The following is a 15,657-nucleotide window of genomic DNA, read 5'->3' on the forward strand; positions in this document are numbered from 1 at the left end:
CTCCTGTCACCCCCTTGTCACCTCCCCCGGTCCCTGTCACCCCCCTGTGTCACCCCTCCAGGACCTGTCACCCCCCGTCACCCCTCCAGGACCTGTCACCCCCCTGTGTCACCCTTCCAGGACCTGTCACCCCCCGTCACCCCTCCAGGACCTGTCACCCCCCTGTGTCACCCCTCCAGGACCTGTCACCCCCTGTCACTCCCCCATCACCTCTCCAGGACCTGTCACCCCTCTGTCACCTCCTGTCACCCTCTGTCACCTGCTGTCACCCTCTCTGGCTCCTGTCACCCCCTTGTCACCTCCCCCTGGTCCCTGTCACCCCCTTGTGTCACCCCCCCAGGACCTGTCACCCCTCTGTCACCTCCTGTCACCCTCTGTCACCTGCTGTCACCCTCTCTGGCTCCTGTCACCCCCTTGTCACCTCCCCCTGGTCCCTGTCACCCCCCCGTCACCCGTCCAGGACCTGTCACCCCTCTGTCACCTCCTGTCACCCTCTGTCACCTGCTGTCACCCTCTCTGGCTCCTGTCACCGCCCCCTGGTCCCTGTCACCCCCTGTCACCCCTCAATTGCCCCCCCAGAGCCCCCCCAGCCCCTTAATTGCCCCTCCTTAATTGCCCCCAGGGCCTTAATTACCCCCAAGCAACCCCCAAGCACTTAATTGCCCCTTTAATTACCCCCCCAGTGCCTTAATTACCCCTCAATTACCCCCAAACCCCTTAATTACCCCCTTTATTACCCCTCAGGCCCCTAATTACCTCCCCAATTACCCCCCAGGGCATTAATTACCCCCAGGACCCCCCTCTGCCCCCCCAGTTACCCCCTCAGAGCCCCCCCAGCCCCTAATTACCCCCTCAGAGCCCCCCCAAACTCCTTAATTACCCCCTTAATTACCCCCAAGACCCCTAATTACCCCCTCAGAGCCCCCCAAGACCCCTAATTACCCCTCAATTAACCCCAGCCCCCTAATTACCCCCCAGGACCCCCCTCTGCCCCCCCAATTACCCCCTCAGAGCCCCCCCGGCCCCTAATTACCCCCTCAATTCCCCCAAACCCCCTTAATTACCCCCTTAATTACCCCCAAGACCCCTAATTACCCCCTCAGAGCCCCCCAAGACCCCTAATTACCCCTCAATTAACCCCCAGCCCCTTAATTAGCCCCCTAATTACCCCCCAGCGCCTTAATTAACCCCCCAGTTACCCCCCCAGCCCCTAATTCCCCCCCATTTCCCCCTCCCAGCACCTTAATTACCCCCCAGCCCCTTAATTAGCCCCCTAATTAACCCCCCAGCGCCTTCATTAGCCCCTAATTACCCCCCCAGCGCCTTAATTAGCCCCCTAATTACCCCCCCAGACCCTTAATGACACCCCGGGCCCACCCAGCAGCGCCAGCAGCGCGGCCATGACGGCGGCCATGATGGCGGCGGCAGGTGTGGGCGGGGCCGGGCACACCTGGCCACGCCCCCCCGGTTCCGCCTGGGCGGGGTCATTAAGCGGGAAGGGAGGGGGAGGAGGAAGGACACGCCCCCCCCCCCGCGCGCCCGGCTGCGGTGGTTCCGCCCAGGTAACCCCGCCCCCTGAGGCCACGCCCACTCCGGGCAGGTGCGGGCGCTACCATTGCGGCGGCGGGGGGGGGGGGGAAGGGAAAATGGGGGGGAAAAGGGGAAAAAGGGGGTGCAAATCCCACCCCCTCCTCTCCGGGGGGGGGGTCTTGAGCCCCCCCCCAGCCCCACTGACCCCCCTCGGAGCCTGGAGAGCGGGGAGGGGGCTTATGAAGAGGGGGGGGCCCTCACTGTTCCCCCCCACCCCGAGGGCAGAGCCAAAACGGGTGGGCGTGGCCTCCCGGAGGAGTAGGCGGGGTTTAAAGCCCCCCCCCCCCTCCCGGGGGCAGGACCCAGGTGTCCAGGTCCCAGTTGCCCCCCAGTGAAACCAGTTGCCCCCCCCACACCCCCCAAGGGTTTTGGGGGGACCCAGGGGGTTGGGGGGGCCCAGGAATTTGGGGGGGACCCAGGTTTTTTGGGGGACCCAAGAATTTGGGGGGGACGGCAGGAATTTGGGGGGACCCAGGGGTTCGGGGGGGGGCCCAAGTATTTGGGGGGAGCCCATGTATCTGAGGGGGACCCAGGTTTTTTGGGGGGACCCAAGAATTTGGGGGGGACCCAGGTGTTTGGGGGGACCCAGGGGTTTGGGGGGGGCCAGGAATTTGGGGGAGCCCAGGAATTTGGGGGGGGACCCAGGAATTTGGGGGGACCCAGAGGTTTGGGGGGGGACCCAGGAATTTGGGGGGGGGGACCAAGGAATTTGGGGGGGACCCAGGAATTTGGGGGGGACCCAGGGGTTTGGGGGGGACCCAGGGGTTTGGGGGGGGGACCCAGGAATTTGGGGGGGCCCCAGGGGTTTTAGGGGGGGGCCCCAGGCCTCCGGAGGGGTGGGGTTTGGGGGGGGGCCCCCCCGGCATCTGGGCGGGCCCCAGGCGCCCAGGGTGGCCCTGCCCCCCCACCCCACCCCCACCCCCACCCAGTACAAATTCCCAGTCCTTCCCCCCCCCCCCCCATCACACTCGGCCCCCCGCCATCACCCGGACGCCTGGGGCCCTTCTTGGGGTGCCCACCCCGCAGTGGTAGGTGGGCAGGGGGGTGGGGGTCCCCCCCTGGATGCCTGGGTCTCCCCCAAACCCCTGGGGCCCCCCCAAATCCCTGGGGTCCCTCCAGGGCCCTTGGGCCCCCCCCCAAACCCCTGGGTCCCCTCCAAACCCCTGGGTCCCCCCCAATTTTCTAATGCCTGGGTCCCCCCCCCCAAATTTCTGGGTCCCCCCAAATTCCTAGGTGCCCTCCCCGGACCCCTGGGTGCCCCCCCAAAATGCCTGGGTCTCCCCCCAAACCCCTGGGTGCCCCCCAGACCCCTGGGTGCCCCCCCAGACTCCTGGGTCCCATCTGGGTGCCCCCCAAACCCCTGGGTGCCCCCCAAATGCCTGAGTCCCCCCCCAAACCCCTGGGTACCCCCCCAGACCCCTGGGTGCTCCCCCAAACCCCTGGGTCCCCTCTGGGTGCCCCCCCGGACCCCTGGGTGCCCCCCAGACCCCTGGGTCCCCTCTGGGTGCCCCCCCAGACCCCTGGGTGCCCCCCAGACCTCTGGGTCCCCTCTGGGTGCCCCCCCCCAGACCCCTGGGTGCCCCCCCAAACCCCTGGGTGCCCCCCAGACCCCTGGTTCTCCCCCCCCAATGTCCCCAAGTGACCCCATAGGGTCATGCCCCCCCTCCCCCCCCCCCCCCCAGGGTGACCAGTAGCCCCCCAGTAACACACTGGTGGCCCAGGGGACCCAGGTGTCCGTGTGTCCGTCCGTCCATGTCCGTGGTCCCCCCCCCCCCGGGTCTGGGGGGGTGACATCACTCCGTCCCGGGGACAAATGGCCCCTTGTGGCTTCGGTGGCGCTGCCAGGCTCCGAGGGGACCCAAGCGTCCGGGGGGGCCCCCCCATCCCCCACCCCCACCCCCACCCTTCGCTGTCCCCCAGGGACCCGGGGTGGCCACCAGCCAAGGAGGCCTGGGTGCCCCCCCAACCCCTGGGTCGTCCCCCCCCCCCAGGACACCTTGGGCCCCCCCAAATTTCTGGGTCCCCCCCAAACACCTGGGTCCCCCTCAAATGCCCGGGTCCCCCCCAAAGGCCTGGGTCCCCCCCAAATTCCTGGGTCCCCCCTCAAACATCTGGGTCCCCCCCAAATCCCTGGGTCCCCCCCAAACATTTGGGTCCCCCCCAAGCTCCCAGGTCCCCCCCAAACGCCTGGGTCCCCCCCAAACACCTGGGTCCCCCTCAAATGCCCGGGTCCCCCCCAAAGGCCTGGGTCCCCCCCCAAATCCCTGGGTCCCCCCCAACACCCGTGTGCCCCCTCAAACATCTGGGTCCCCCCCAAACGTCTGGGTCCCCCCCAAATCCCTGGGTCCCCCCCAAATTCCTGGGTCCCCCACCAAAGCCCCGGGTCCCCCCCAAAGGCCTGGGCACCCCCCAAACATTTGGGTCCCTCCCAGATGCCTGGGTCCCCCCCAAAGGCCTGGGTCCCCCCCAAACATCTGGGTCCCCCCCCAAACATCTGGGTCCCCCCCAAATGCCTGGGTCCCCCCCAAATTCCTGGGTCCCCCCCAAACATTTGAGTCCCTCCCAGATGCCTGGGTCCCCCCCAAGCTCCCAGGTGCCCCCCCAAATCCCTGGGTCCCCCCCCAAACTCCCAGGTGCCCCCCCAATCCCTGGGTCCCTCCCAAGCTCCCAGGTCCCCCCCAAATCCCTGGGTCCCCCCCCAAACTCCCAGGTCCCCCTCCCAATCCCTGGGTCCCCCCCCAAACATTTGGGTGCCCCCCCCCAAAGGCCCGGGTCCCCCCCAAAAGCCCGGGTCCCCCCACCCCGGGGGTCTCAATGGGGCCTGTGTGCGCCATGGGGGTGGGGGGGGGGGCACAGAGGGTCCCTTTGTCCCCCGGGGCCGTGGGGGTGACACCGGCGCGTCAGGAATGCGTCCGCTGGCAGCGTGGGGGGGACCCAGGAGTCGGGGGGGGGTGGGGGGGTGGGGGGGGGGGCCGTGCTTGGTGTTGTCACCCGTCCCCCGGCACCGCCTGGGACCGTCAGGCGCTGGGGACAATGGGGACAATGGGGGACAGTGATGGGGGGGGGGGGAGAGGGACAGGGGACAATGGGGACAGTGGGGGACAATGGGGGATAGTGGGGATGAGGGGGACAATGGGGACAGTGGGGGCACTGGGGGGACAGGGACAATAGGGGACAATAGGGGACACTGGGGGGACGGGGACAAGGGGGACAATGGGGACAGTGGGGGACACTGGGGGGACAGGGACAAGGGGGACACTGGGGACAGTGGGGGGACAGTGATGGGGGAGAGAGGGACAGGGGACACTGGGGACAGTGGGGGACAGTGGGGACACTGGGGGACAGGGACGAGGGGGACACTGGGGACAGTGGGGACACTGGGGGGACAGGGACAAGGGGGACAATGGGGACAATGGGGGACAGTGATGGGGGAGAGGGACAGGGGACAATGGGGACAGTGGGGGACAATGGGGGCACTGGGGGGACAGGGACACTGGGGACAGTGGGGGACAATGGGGGACGGGGACAATGGGGGACAGGGACAATAGGGGACACTGGGGGACAATAGGGGACACTGGGGACACTGGGGGGACAGGGACAATAGGGGACAATAGGGGACACTGTGGGACAGGGACAAGGGGGACACTGGGGACAATAGGGGACACTGGGGACAGTGGGGGACACTGGGGGGACAGGGACAAGGGGGACACTGGGGACACTGCGGGGACAGGGACAATAGGGGACACTGGGGACAGTGGGGGGACAGTGATGGGGGAGAGAGGGACAGGGGACACTGGGGACAGTGGGGGACAGTGGGGACACTGGGGGACAGGGACGAGGGGGACACTGGGGACAGTGGGGACACTGGGGGGACAGGGACAAGGGGGACAATGGGGACAATGGGGGACAGTGATGGGGGAGAGGGACAGGGGACACTGGGGACAGTGGGGGACAATGGGGGCACTGGGGGGACAGGGACACTGGGGACAGTGGGGGACAATGGGGGACGGGGACAATGGGGGACAGGGACAATAGGGGACACTGGGGGACAATAGGGGACACTGGGGACACTGGGGGGACAGGGACAATAGGGGACAATAGGGGACACTGTGGGACAGGGACAAGGGGGACACTGGGGACAATAGGGGACACTGGGGACAGTGGGGGACACTGGGGGGACAGGGACAAGGGGGACACTGGGGACACTGCGGGGACAGGGACAATAGGGGACACTGGGGACAGTGGGGGGACAGTGATGGGGGAGAGAGGGACAGGGGACACTGGGGACAGTGGGGGACAGTGGGGACACTGGGGGACAGGGACGAGGGGGACACTGGGGACAGTGGGGACACTGGGGGGACAGGGACAAGGGGGACAATGGGGACAATGGGGGACAGTGATGGGGGAGAGGGACAGGGGACACTGGGGACAGTGGGGGACAATGGGGGCACTGGGGGGACAGGGACACTGGGGACAGTGGGGGACAATGGGGGACGGGGACAATGGGGGACAGGGACAATAGGGGACACTGGGGGACAATAGGGGACACTGGGGACACTGGGGGACAGGGACAAGGGGGACACTGGGGACAATAGGGGACACTGGGGACAGTGGGGGACACTGGGGGGACAGGGACAAGGGGGACACTGGGGACACTGCGGGGACAGGGACAATAGGGGACACTGGGGACAGTGGGGGACAATGGGGGATAGTGGGGATGAGGGGGACAATGGGGACAGTGGGGGCACTGGGGGCACTGGGGGGACAGGGACGAGGGGGACACTGGGGACACTGGGGGACAATGGGGGACAGGGACAATAGGGGACAGTGGGGGACAATAGGGGACACTGGGGACACTGGGGGGACAGGGACAATAGGGGACAGTGGGGACAGTGGGAGACAGGGACAAGGGGGACAATGGGGACAGTGGGGACACTGGGGAGATGGGGACAATGGGGGCACTGGGGACACTGGGGACACTGGGGACACTGGGGACACAGGGACAAGGGGGACAATGGGGACACTGGGGGACAATGGGGGACAGGGACAGTAGGGGACACTGGGGACACTGGGGGACACTGGGGGACAGGGACAGGGGGACACTGGGGGACAGGGACACTGGGGACACTGGGAGGGGACACTGGGGACACTGGGGTCACCCTCTGTGTCCCCCAGCCCCCGCCATGAGGCCGGTGGCCGCTGCCCTCCCCACCGCCCTGCTGCTGCTGCTGCCCCTCCCCCCAGGTACTGGGAGCACTGGGAGGCACTGGGAGGGGACTGGGAGGGAATTAGAGGAGACTGGGAGGGACTGGGGGGAACTGGGGGGGAACTGGGGTCACCGAGAGGGAGCTGGGAGGGACTGGGAGGAGGGGGGGCGGGGACTAGGGGGGACTGGGAGGACTGGGAGGGACTGGGAGGACTGGGAAGGTGGGGGAGGGGGACTGGGGGGGACTGGGGGGACTGGGAGGGGATTAGGGGAGACTGGGAGGGACTGGGGGGAACTGGGGGGAACTGGGGGGAACTGGGGTCACCGAGAGGGAGCTGGGAGGGACCGGGAGGACTGGGAAGGTGGAGAGGGGGGACTGGGGGGAACTGGGAGAACTGGGAAGGACTGGGGGGAACTGGGAGGACCCCATTAGCAGACCCGGGGGCCCCCAGAACCCCGTTATTAGCCCCAGGAAACACCCAGAACCCCGTTATTAGCCCCAAAAGATGCTCAGGACCCCATTAATAGCCCCAAAGGATGCTCAGAACCCCGTTATTAGACCCAACGGACGCTCAGGACCCCGTTATTAGCCCCCAAACCACCCAGACCCCCGTTATTAGCCCCAGGAAACACCCAGGACCCCATTATTAGACCCAAAGGATGCTCAGGACCCCATTAACAACCCCACAGGACGCTCAGGACCCCGTTATTAGACCCAGAAAACACCCAGGACCCCGTTATTAGACCCAGAGGGTGCTCAGGACCCCGTTATTAGCCCCCCAAAACACCCAGAACCCCGTTATTAGACCCAAAGGATGCTCAGAACCCCGTTATTAGCCCCCCAAAACACCCAGGACCCCGTTATTAGACCCAGAGGGTGCTCAGAACCCCGTTATTAGCCCCAGAAAACACCCAGAACCCCGTTATTAGACCCAAAGGATGCTCAGAACCCCGTTATTAGACCCACAAAACACCCAGAACCCCGTTATTAGACCCAAAGGATGCTCAGAACCCCGTTATTAGCCCCCCAAAACACCCAGGACCCCGTTATTAGACCCAGAGGGTGCTCAGAACCCCGTTATTAGCCCCCCAAAACACCCAGAACCCCGTTATTAGACCCAAAGGATGCTCAGAACCCCGTTATTAGACCCACAAAACACCCAGAACCCCGTTATTAGACCCACAGGATGCTCAGAACCCCGTTATTAGACCCAAAGGGTGCTCAGGACCCCGTTATTAGCCCCCCAAACACCCAGAACCCCGTTATTAGCCCCAGGAAACACCCAGAACCCCGTTATTAGCCCCAAAGGATGCTCAGAACCCCGTTATTAGCCCCAGAAAACACCCAGAACCCCGTTATTAGCCCCAAAAGATGCTCGGGACCCCATTAATAGCCCCAAAGGATGCTCAGAACCCCGTTATTAGACCCAACGGACGCTCAGGACCCCGTTATTAGCCCCCAAACCACCCAGACCCCCGTTATTAGACCCAGGAAACACCCAGGACCCCGTTATTAGCCCCAAAGGATGCTCAGGACCCCGTTATTAGACCCAGACAGTGCTCGGAACCCCGTTATTAGCCCCAAAGGATGCTCAGAACCCCATTATTAGACCCAACAGACGCTCAAAACCCCGTTATTAGCCCCCAAACCACTCAGAACCCCGTTATTAGCCCCACAAAACACCCAGAACCCTGTTATTAGCCCCAAAAGATGCTCAGGACCCCATTAACAGCCCCAAAGGACGCTCAGAACCCCGTTATTAGACCCAACAGATGCTCAGGACCCCGTTATTAGCCCCAGAAAACACCCAGGACCCCGTTATTAGCCCCAAAGGATGCTCAGAACCCCGTTATTAGACCCAACAGACGCTCAGGACCCCGTTATTAGCCCCCAAACCACCCAGACCCCCGTTATTAGCCCCCCTAGGGATACTCCGGACCCCCCCCCCCGCCTGGGGGTTGTCCCCCCTGACAGTGGGTGTCCCCCGTCCCCCCCCAGGGACATCAGGTGGCCCCTGGGCCGCTTGGATGCCCCCGGCAGTAGCCGGGCTCTCGGGAACCTGCGTGGCCGTCCCCTGTCGTTTTGGCTACCCGGAAGAATTACGTCCGGCCACCGTTCACGGCCTGTGGTATTTTGGGAGCCCTTATCCCAAAAATTATCCGCCGGTGGTGGCCCGCTCGAGGACAGGAGCCGTCCACGAGAGCTTCACCGGGCGAGCGAAGCTGGTGGGAGATCCGGGGGTCCGCGATTGCTCCCTGTTGCTGGGCCCCCTCAGCCCCGAATTAGCCGGGAAATATTATTTTCGGGGGGATTTAGGGGGTTATAACCAGTACAGCTTCTCCGAACATACGACGTTGGAGGTGTTGGGTGAGTTTTGGGGGGGCTTGGATGCCTGGGACCCCATTTTTGGGGGGCTCGGATGCTCGGGTCCCCTTGGGGACGGGGTGGGGAGGGGGCTCGGATGCCTGGGACCCCATTTTGGGGGGACTTGGATGCCTGGGACCCCATTTTGGGGGGCTCGGATGCCTGGGACCCCTTGGGGACGGGGTGGGGAGGGGGCTCGGATGCCTGGGACCCCATTTTGGGGGGGCTCGGATGCCTGGGACCCCTTGGGGACAGGGTGGGGAGGGGGCTCGGATGCCTGGGACCCCATTTTGGGGGGCTCGGATGCCCGGGTCCCCTTGGGGACGGGGTGGGGAGGGGGCTCGGATGCCTGGGACCCCATTTTGGGGGGACTCGGATGCCTGGGACCCCTTGGGGATGGGGTGGGGAGGGGGCTCGGATGCCTGGGACCCCATTTTGGGGGGCTCGGATGCTCGGGTCCCCTTGGGGACGGGGTGGGGAGGGGGCTCGGATGCCTGGGACCCCATTTTGGGGGGGCTTGGATGCTTGGGACCCCATTTTTGGGGACCTGGATGCCTGGGACCCCATTTTGGGGGGGCTCGGATGCCCGGGACCCCTTGGGGACGGGGTGGGGAGGGGGCTCGGATGCCTGGGACCCCATTTTGGGGGGACTTGGATGCCCGGGACCCCTTGGGGATGGGGTGGGGAGGGGGCTCGGATGCCTGGGACCCCATTTTGGGGGGGCTTGGATGCTTGGGACCCCATTTTTGGGGACCTGGATGCCTGGGACCCCATTTTGGGGGGGCTCAGATGCCCGGGTCCCCTGGGGGACGGGGTGGGGAGGGGGCTCGGATGCCTGGGACCCCATTTTGGGGGGGCTCGGATGCCTGGGACCCCATTTTTGGGGGTCTGGGTCCCTTTGGGGAGGTGGCCCCAGACCCTCTACGCCATTCCCAGTCCCGGACACCCGGATTCTTTCCCTTTCCCAGAGGAACCAGTACTGGAGGTCCCCCCCGAACTGGTGGCAGGAGAAGAGGTAGAACTCCGATGTCGCGTCCCCGATAACTGTCCCCAACTCCGACCCCGGGTGGGTTGGGAAGGGACCGAGGAGCTTCCGGAAGCATCCGAACGGGAATTACGAGAGGACGCAGCCGGCGCCGGCACCATCTTGGCTCTTCTACGATTTCGACCCCGTCGAGAGGACGGCGGCCGGCGCTTGGGTTGTAAGGTGGCTTTCGCCAACACCACCTTGGCTTTCGAGGCCACCGTCGCCCTCGACGTTCAATGTGAGTTGGGGGGGGGGGGGTTCCCCGCGGATGCTTGGGTGCCCCTCCCCCCACGACCCCCCTCCTCATCCCTCTCCCCAACCCCCAACCCCAGACGAACCGCGGGTGCTGGAGGTTTCGGGGCCGGGCGAGGCGGTGGAAGGGACCCCGGTGGAATTAGGATGCGAAGCCGAGGGACGCCCACCCCCGTTACTCTCCTGGTTCCGGGGGGTTACGGTGTTACGGGAAGAACCGGTTTCAACCTCTCTCCGCCTGGTTGTACCCCGGGTGGAACCGGATGACGCCGGTACCTACAGTTGCGTGGCCGAGAACCGGCACGGACGCCATAACCGGAGTCTTCAGCTTCACGTGGCTTGTGAGAGCCCTCGGGGGCGCGGGTAGGGGTGGGGGGCCCCCCTTGGGGCAGGCCTGGGGCCTGGTTTTGGGGTACGTTGGGGCCCTTTCTTGGGGGGGGGGGGGGACGGGACCCCCTTCTTGGGGCGCTCCTGGGGGTCCCATCTTGGGGCGCTCCTGGGTCCCTTTTGGGCGACCCCTTCTTGGGCCACCCCTGGGTCCCCCCGAACGCCTGGGTGCCCCCCAAATGCCTGGGTCCCCCCTCACCCCATTCCCCCCCCCCCCCCCGTAGATGCCCCGCGTTCACCCGTACTCAACGGCTCCCTCTGGGTGGTGGCGGGCGACCCGGTGACGGTGACCTGCGGCGCCGCCAGTCACCCGGCGCCCATCGTGACGGTGACCCGGGGACGCCGGGTGGTGGCCACCGCCGTCTACGAACCCCAAGTGACCATGACCTTGGCGGCCGCCAGACCGGAGGACGCCGGGGAATACCTGTGCCGGGCCGAGAACCAGCACGGGGAGAGCAGCCTCGCCTTCAACCTCACGGTCGAGTGTGAGTTTTGGGGGTGCGGGGAGGGTATTGGGGTCCCTAAGGGGTTATTGGGGTGTCTGGGGGGGGGGTATTGGGGTCCCTAAGGGGTTATCAGGGTGTCTAAGTGGGGTATTGGGGTGCTAAGGGGGGTATTGGGGTGTCTAAGGGGGGTATTGGGGTGTCTAAGGGGGGCTTTGGGGTGTTATAGGGGGTTATTGGGGTGCTAAGGGGGTTATTGGGGTGCTAAGGGGGGTATTGGGGTGTCTAAGGGGGGCTTTGGGGTGTTATAGGGGGTTATTGGGGTGCTAAGGGGGTATTGGGGTGTCTAAGGGGGTATTGGGGTGTTATAGGGGGTTATTGGGGTGCTAAGGGGGATATTGGGGTGTCTAAGGGGGGGTATTGGGGTGTCTAAGGGGTTATCAGGGTGTCTAAGTGGGGTATTGGGGTGTCTAAGGGGTTATCGGGGTCCCTAAGGGGGGTATTGGGGTGTCTAAGGGGGTTATTGGGGTACCTAAGGGGGGTATTGGGGTCCTAAGGGGTTATTGGGGTGTCTAGGGGGGGTGTTGGGGTGTTATAGGGGGTATTTGGGGTGTCCACAGGGGGTATTGGGGTCCCTAAGGGGGGTATTGGGGTGCCTAAGGGGGTTATCGGGGTCCCTAAGGGGGTTATTGGGGTGCCTGGGGGGGGTATTGGGGTGTTATAGGGGGTATTTGGGGTGTCTAAGGAGGTATTTGGGGTGTCTACAGGGGGTATTGGGGGGGCTAAAGGGGGTACTGGGGTGTCTAAGGGGGGTATTGGGGTCCCCAAGGGCTTATCGGGGTGTCTAAGGGGGGTATTGGGGTGTTATAGGGGGTATTTGGGGTGTCTAAGGGGGTATTTGGGGTGTCTACAGGGGGTATTGGGGGGGCTAAAGGGGGTTTTGGGGTGCTAAGGGGGATATTGGGGTGTCTAAGGGGGGTATAGGGGTCCCTATGGGGGTATTGGGGTCCTAAGGGGTTACTGGGGTCCCTAAGGGGGGTATTGGGGTGTCTAAGGGGGGTATTGGGGTCCCTAAGGGGTTATTGGGGTGCCTAGGGGGGTTATTGGGGTGTTATAGGGGGTTATCGGGGTCCCTAAGGGGTTATTGGGGTGTCTGAGGGGGCATTTGGGGTGTCTAAGGGGGTATATTGGGGTGTCAAAGGGGTTATTGGGGTCCCTAGGGGAGTATTGGGGTGCCTAAGGGGGGTATTGGGGTCCCCAAGGGGGGTATTGGGGTCCCTAGGGGAGTATTGGGGTGCTAAGGGGGGTAGTGGGGTCCCTAGGGGGGTACTGGGGTGTCTAAGGGGGGTATTGGGGTGCTAAGGGGGGTAGTGGGGTCCCTAAGGGGGTATTGGGGGTCCCCGGGGCGTTATGGGGGTCCCCCAAACTCCTGGGTCCCCTGGTGACCTTTCGGGGTGTCCCCCACCCCAGTCCCCCCCATCCTTCTCCCCGATTCCCGCTGCACCCCGGGGGGGGATGGGGCCCGGTGCGTCTGTTCGGCCTCCGCCATCCCCGAACCGGCCGTGACCTTTGACCTCCCATCCCGTAACGTCACCGTCACCGAGGGTCACCGCGATTACACCGTCACCACGCCGGGACAGGGTACAGGGGGGGTCGTCACCGTCACCGGTATCCTCACGCTTCGGGGGACGCTCGACCCCCGATTAGCCGTACTTTGCTCCGCCCACAACCCCCACGGCAGCGTCCGGCAACAATTACGCTTCCATCATCCCGGTAAGTCACCGCGTCACCCGGAGTGTCACCGTCGCTTGTCACCGTCACCCGGTGTCACCCCTCAGGGCCTGTTGTGGGGCGTGGGAATGAGTGCCAGGATTTTCCCACGCCCCGTTGACCCCGTGGAGGGGGTGGGAATCACCCCAAATCCCGTCAGGAACCGCCTGTCGCCTTGTCACCCATCTGGGTGTCACCGTCGCTTGTCACCGTGTCACCCATCCGGGTGTCACCGTCGCTTGTCACCGTCACCCGGTGCCACCCCTCAGGGCCTGTTGTGGGGCGTGGGAAAATCCTGGCAACCATTCCCATGCCCCGTTGACCCCGTGGGGGGGTGGGAATCACCCCAAATCCCGTCAGGAACCGCCTGTCGCCTTGTCACCCATCCGGGTGTCACCGTCGCTTGTCACCGTGTCACCCATCCGGGTGTCACCGTCACCGGGTGTCACCTGCTGGGGACAGTTGTGAGGCGTGGGAATGAGTGCCAGGATTTTCCCATGCCCCGTTGACCCCGTGGGGGGGTGGGAATCACCCCAAATCCCGTCAGGAACCGCCTGTCGCCTTGTCACCCATCCGGGTGTCACCGTCACTTGTCACCATCACCCGGTGTCACCCCTCAGGGCCCGTTGTGGGGCGTGGGAAAATCCTGGCAATCATTCCCACGCCCCGTTGACCCCGTGGGGGGGTGGGAATCACCCCAAATCCCGTCAGGAACCGCCTGTCGCCTTGTCACCCATCCGGGTGTCACCGTTGCTTGTCACCGTGTCACCCATCCGGGTGTCACCGTCACCGGGTGTCACCTGCTGGGGACAGTTGTGAGGCGTGGGAATGAGTGCCAGGATTTTCCCACGCCCCGTTGACCCCGTGGGGGGGTGGGAATCACCCCAAATCCCGTCAGGAACCGCCTGTCGCCTTGTCACCCATCCGGGTGTCACCGTCGCTTGTCACCGTGTCACCCATCCGGGTGTCACCGTCGCTTGTCACCGTCACCCGGTGTCACCCCTCAGGGCCTGTTGTGGGGCGTGGGAAAATCCTGGCAATCATTCCCACGCCCCGTTGACCCCGTGGGGGGGGTGGGAATCACCCCAAATCCCGTCAGGAACCGCCTGTCGCCTTGTCACCCATCCGGGTGTCACCGTCGCTTGTCACCGTGTCACCCATCCGGGTGTCACCGTCACCGGGTGTCACCTGCTGGGGACAGTTTGTGGGGCGTGGGAATGAGTGCCAGGATTTTCCCACACCTCATTGACCCCGTGGGGGGGTGGGAATCACCCCAAATCCCGTCAGGAACCGCCTGTCGCCTTGTCACCCATCCGGGTGTCACCGTCACTTGTCACCATCACCCGGTGTCACCCCTCAGGGCCTGTTGTGGGGCGTGGGAAAATCCTGGCAATCATTCCCACGCCCCGTTGACACCCGTGGGGGGGTGGGAATCACCCCAAATCCCGTCAGGAACCGCCTGTCGCCTTGTCACCCATCCGGGTGTCACCGTCGCTTGTCACCGTGTCACCCATCCGGGTGTCACCGTCGCTTGTCACCGTCACCCGGTGCCACCCCTCAGGGCCTGTTGTGGGGCGTGGGAAAATCCTGGCAATCATTCCCACGCCCCGTTGACCCCGTGGGGGGGTGGGAATCACCCCAAATCCCGTCAGGAACCGCCTGTCGCCTTGTCACCCATCCGGGTGTCACCGTCACTTGTCACCGTGTCACCCATCCAGGTGTCACCCCCCCCCCCCCGGCGCCTTTTGGGGGGCGTGGGAAATTCCTGGCGGCCGTTCCCGCGCCCCATCACCCCCCCGGGGAGGGGTTATGATCCCCCCTCCTTGTTTTATTTGCCCCCCCCGGGGGTATTTACCCCCCCCGATGGTATTTGCCCCCTCCCAGGGGGTATTCCCCCCCCCCAGATGATAATTGCCCCCCCCGGGGGGGTATTTGCCCCTCCCCCCCAAATCCACCCCCAGCCCCTCTTGGGGGGGGGGGGGGGGCGTGAGAAATTCCTGCCATCCATTCCCACGCCCCAGAGGGGGGATGGGACTGCCCCCCGCTGTGTTATTTGCCCCCCCCGGGGGGTATTTACCCCCCCTAGGGTGATATTTGCCCCCTCCCGGGTGATATTTGCCCCCCCCGGGGTTTATTTGCCCCCCCCCCAGGGTGGGATTTGCCCCCCCCCCAATCCCCCTTCAGCCCCTATTGGTGGGGGGGCGTGGGAATTTCCCACGGTGGGGGGAGGGGTTGTTGCCCCTGGGGGAGGGGTTATTGCCCCCGGGGGGGGGGGGTTATTGCCCCCCCCCTGAGCCCTTGTTGCCCCCCCAGGGGGGCTGGTTTGGGCCAAGGTGGGGCCGGTCGGGGCCGTGGTGGCCTTCGCCATCGTCATCGCCCTCGTCTGCTACCTCAGCCAGAGCCGTCGCAAGTGAGACACGCCCCCGGGCTGGCCCCGCCCACCCGCGGGAGGGGGGCCACGCCCACGGGGGGCCACGCCCACGGGAGGGGGGGGGCCGCGCCCACGGGAGGAGGGGGGGCCCCCCACCCATGGCCATGGGAAGGGAACCCCCCCCCCCACCCTAGCCCCCAGGGATGTCTGGGAGAGGCCACGCCCCCTGAGGAGGCCACGCCCCCC

General features: G+C 65.3%; 2 protein-coding genes across 2 annotated transcripts in view; both read left to right on the forward strand.

The window, feature by feature from the left end:
• The window catches only part of LOC309603889 (protein kinase C gamma type-like), a gene marked incomplete at both ends in the record, with an annotated part of 23,803 nt that extends 20,526 nt beyond the window's left edge, over positions 1 to 3,277 (forward strand). Inside the window, 2 exon segments of the mRNA XM_082338773.1 lie at positions 1,353 to 1,428; positions 3,273 to 3,277. Coding sequence (XP_082194899.1) covers positions 1,353 to 1,428; positions 3,273 to 3,277 — 81 coding nt within the window.
• A 5,547-nt stretch (positions 3,278 to 8,824) lies between these two features.
• MAG (myelin associated glycoprotein) lies at positions 8,825 to 15,454 on the forward strand (the record flags this gene model as incomplete). Its single annotated transcript, XM_082338774.1, has 6 exons — positions 8,825 to 9,164; positions 10,130 to 10,426; positions 10,521 to 10,781; positions 11,052 to 11,312; positions 12,741 to 13,043; positions 15,354 to 15,454. The coding sequence occupies 6 exons, from the start codon at positions 8,825 to 8,827 to the stop codon at positions 15,452 to 15,454; spliced, it is 1,563 nt and encodes a 520-aa protein (XP_082194900.1).
• Positions 15,455 to 15,657: the final 203 nt, after the last annotated feature.

The sequence above is a fragment of the Platalea leucorodia genome, assembly GCF_965183815.1.
Source record: "Platalea leucorodia genome assembly, contig: HAP1_HAP1_SCAFFOLD_232, whole genome shotgun sequence".
In the NCBI taxonomy this organism is placed as follows: domain Eukaryota; kingdom Metazoa; phylum Chordata; class Aves; order Pelecaniformes; family Threskiornithidae; genus Platalea; species Platalea leucorodia.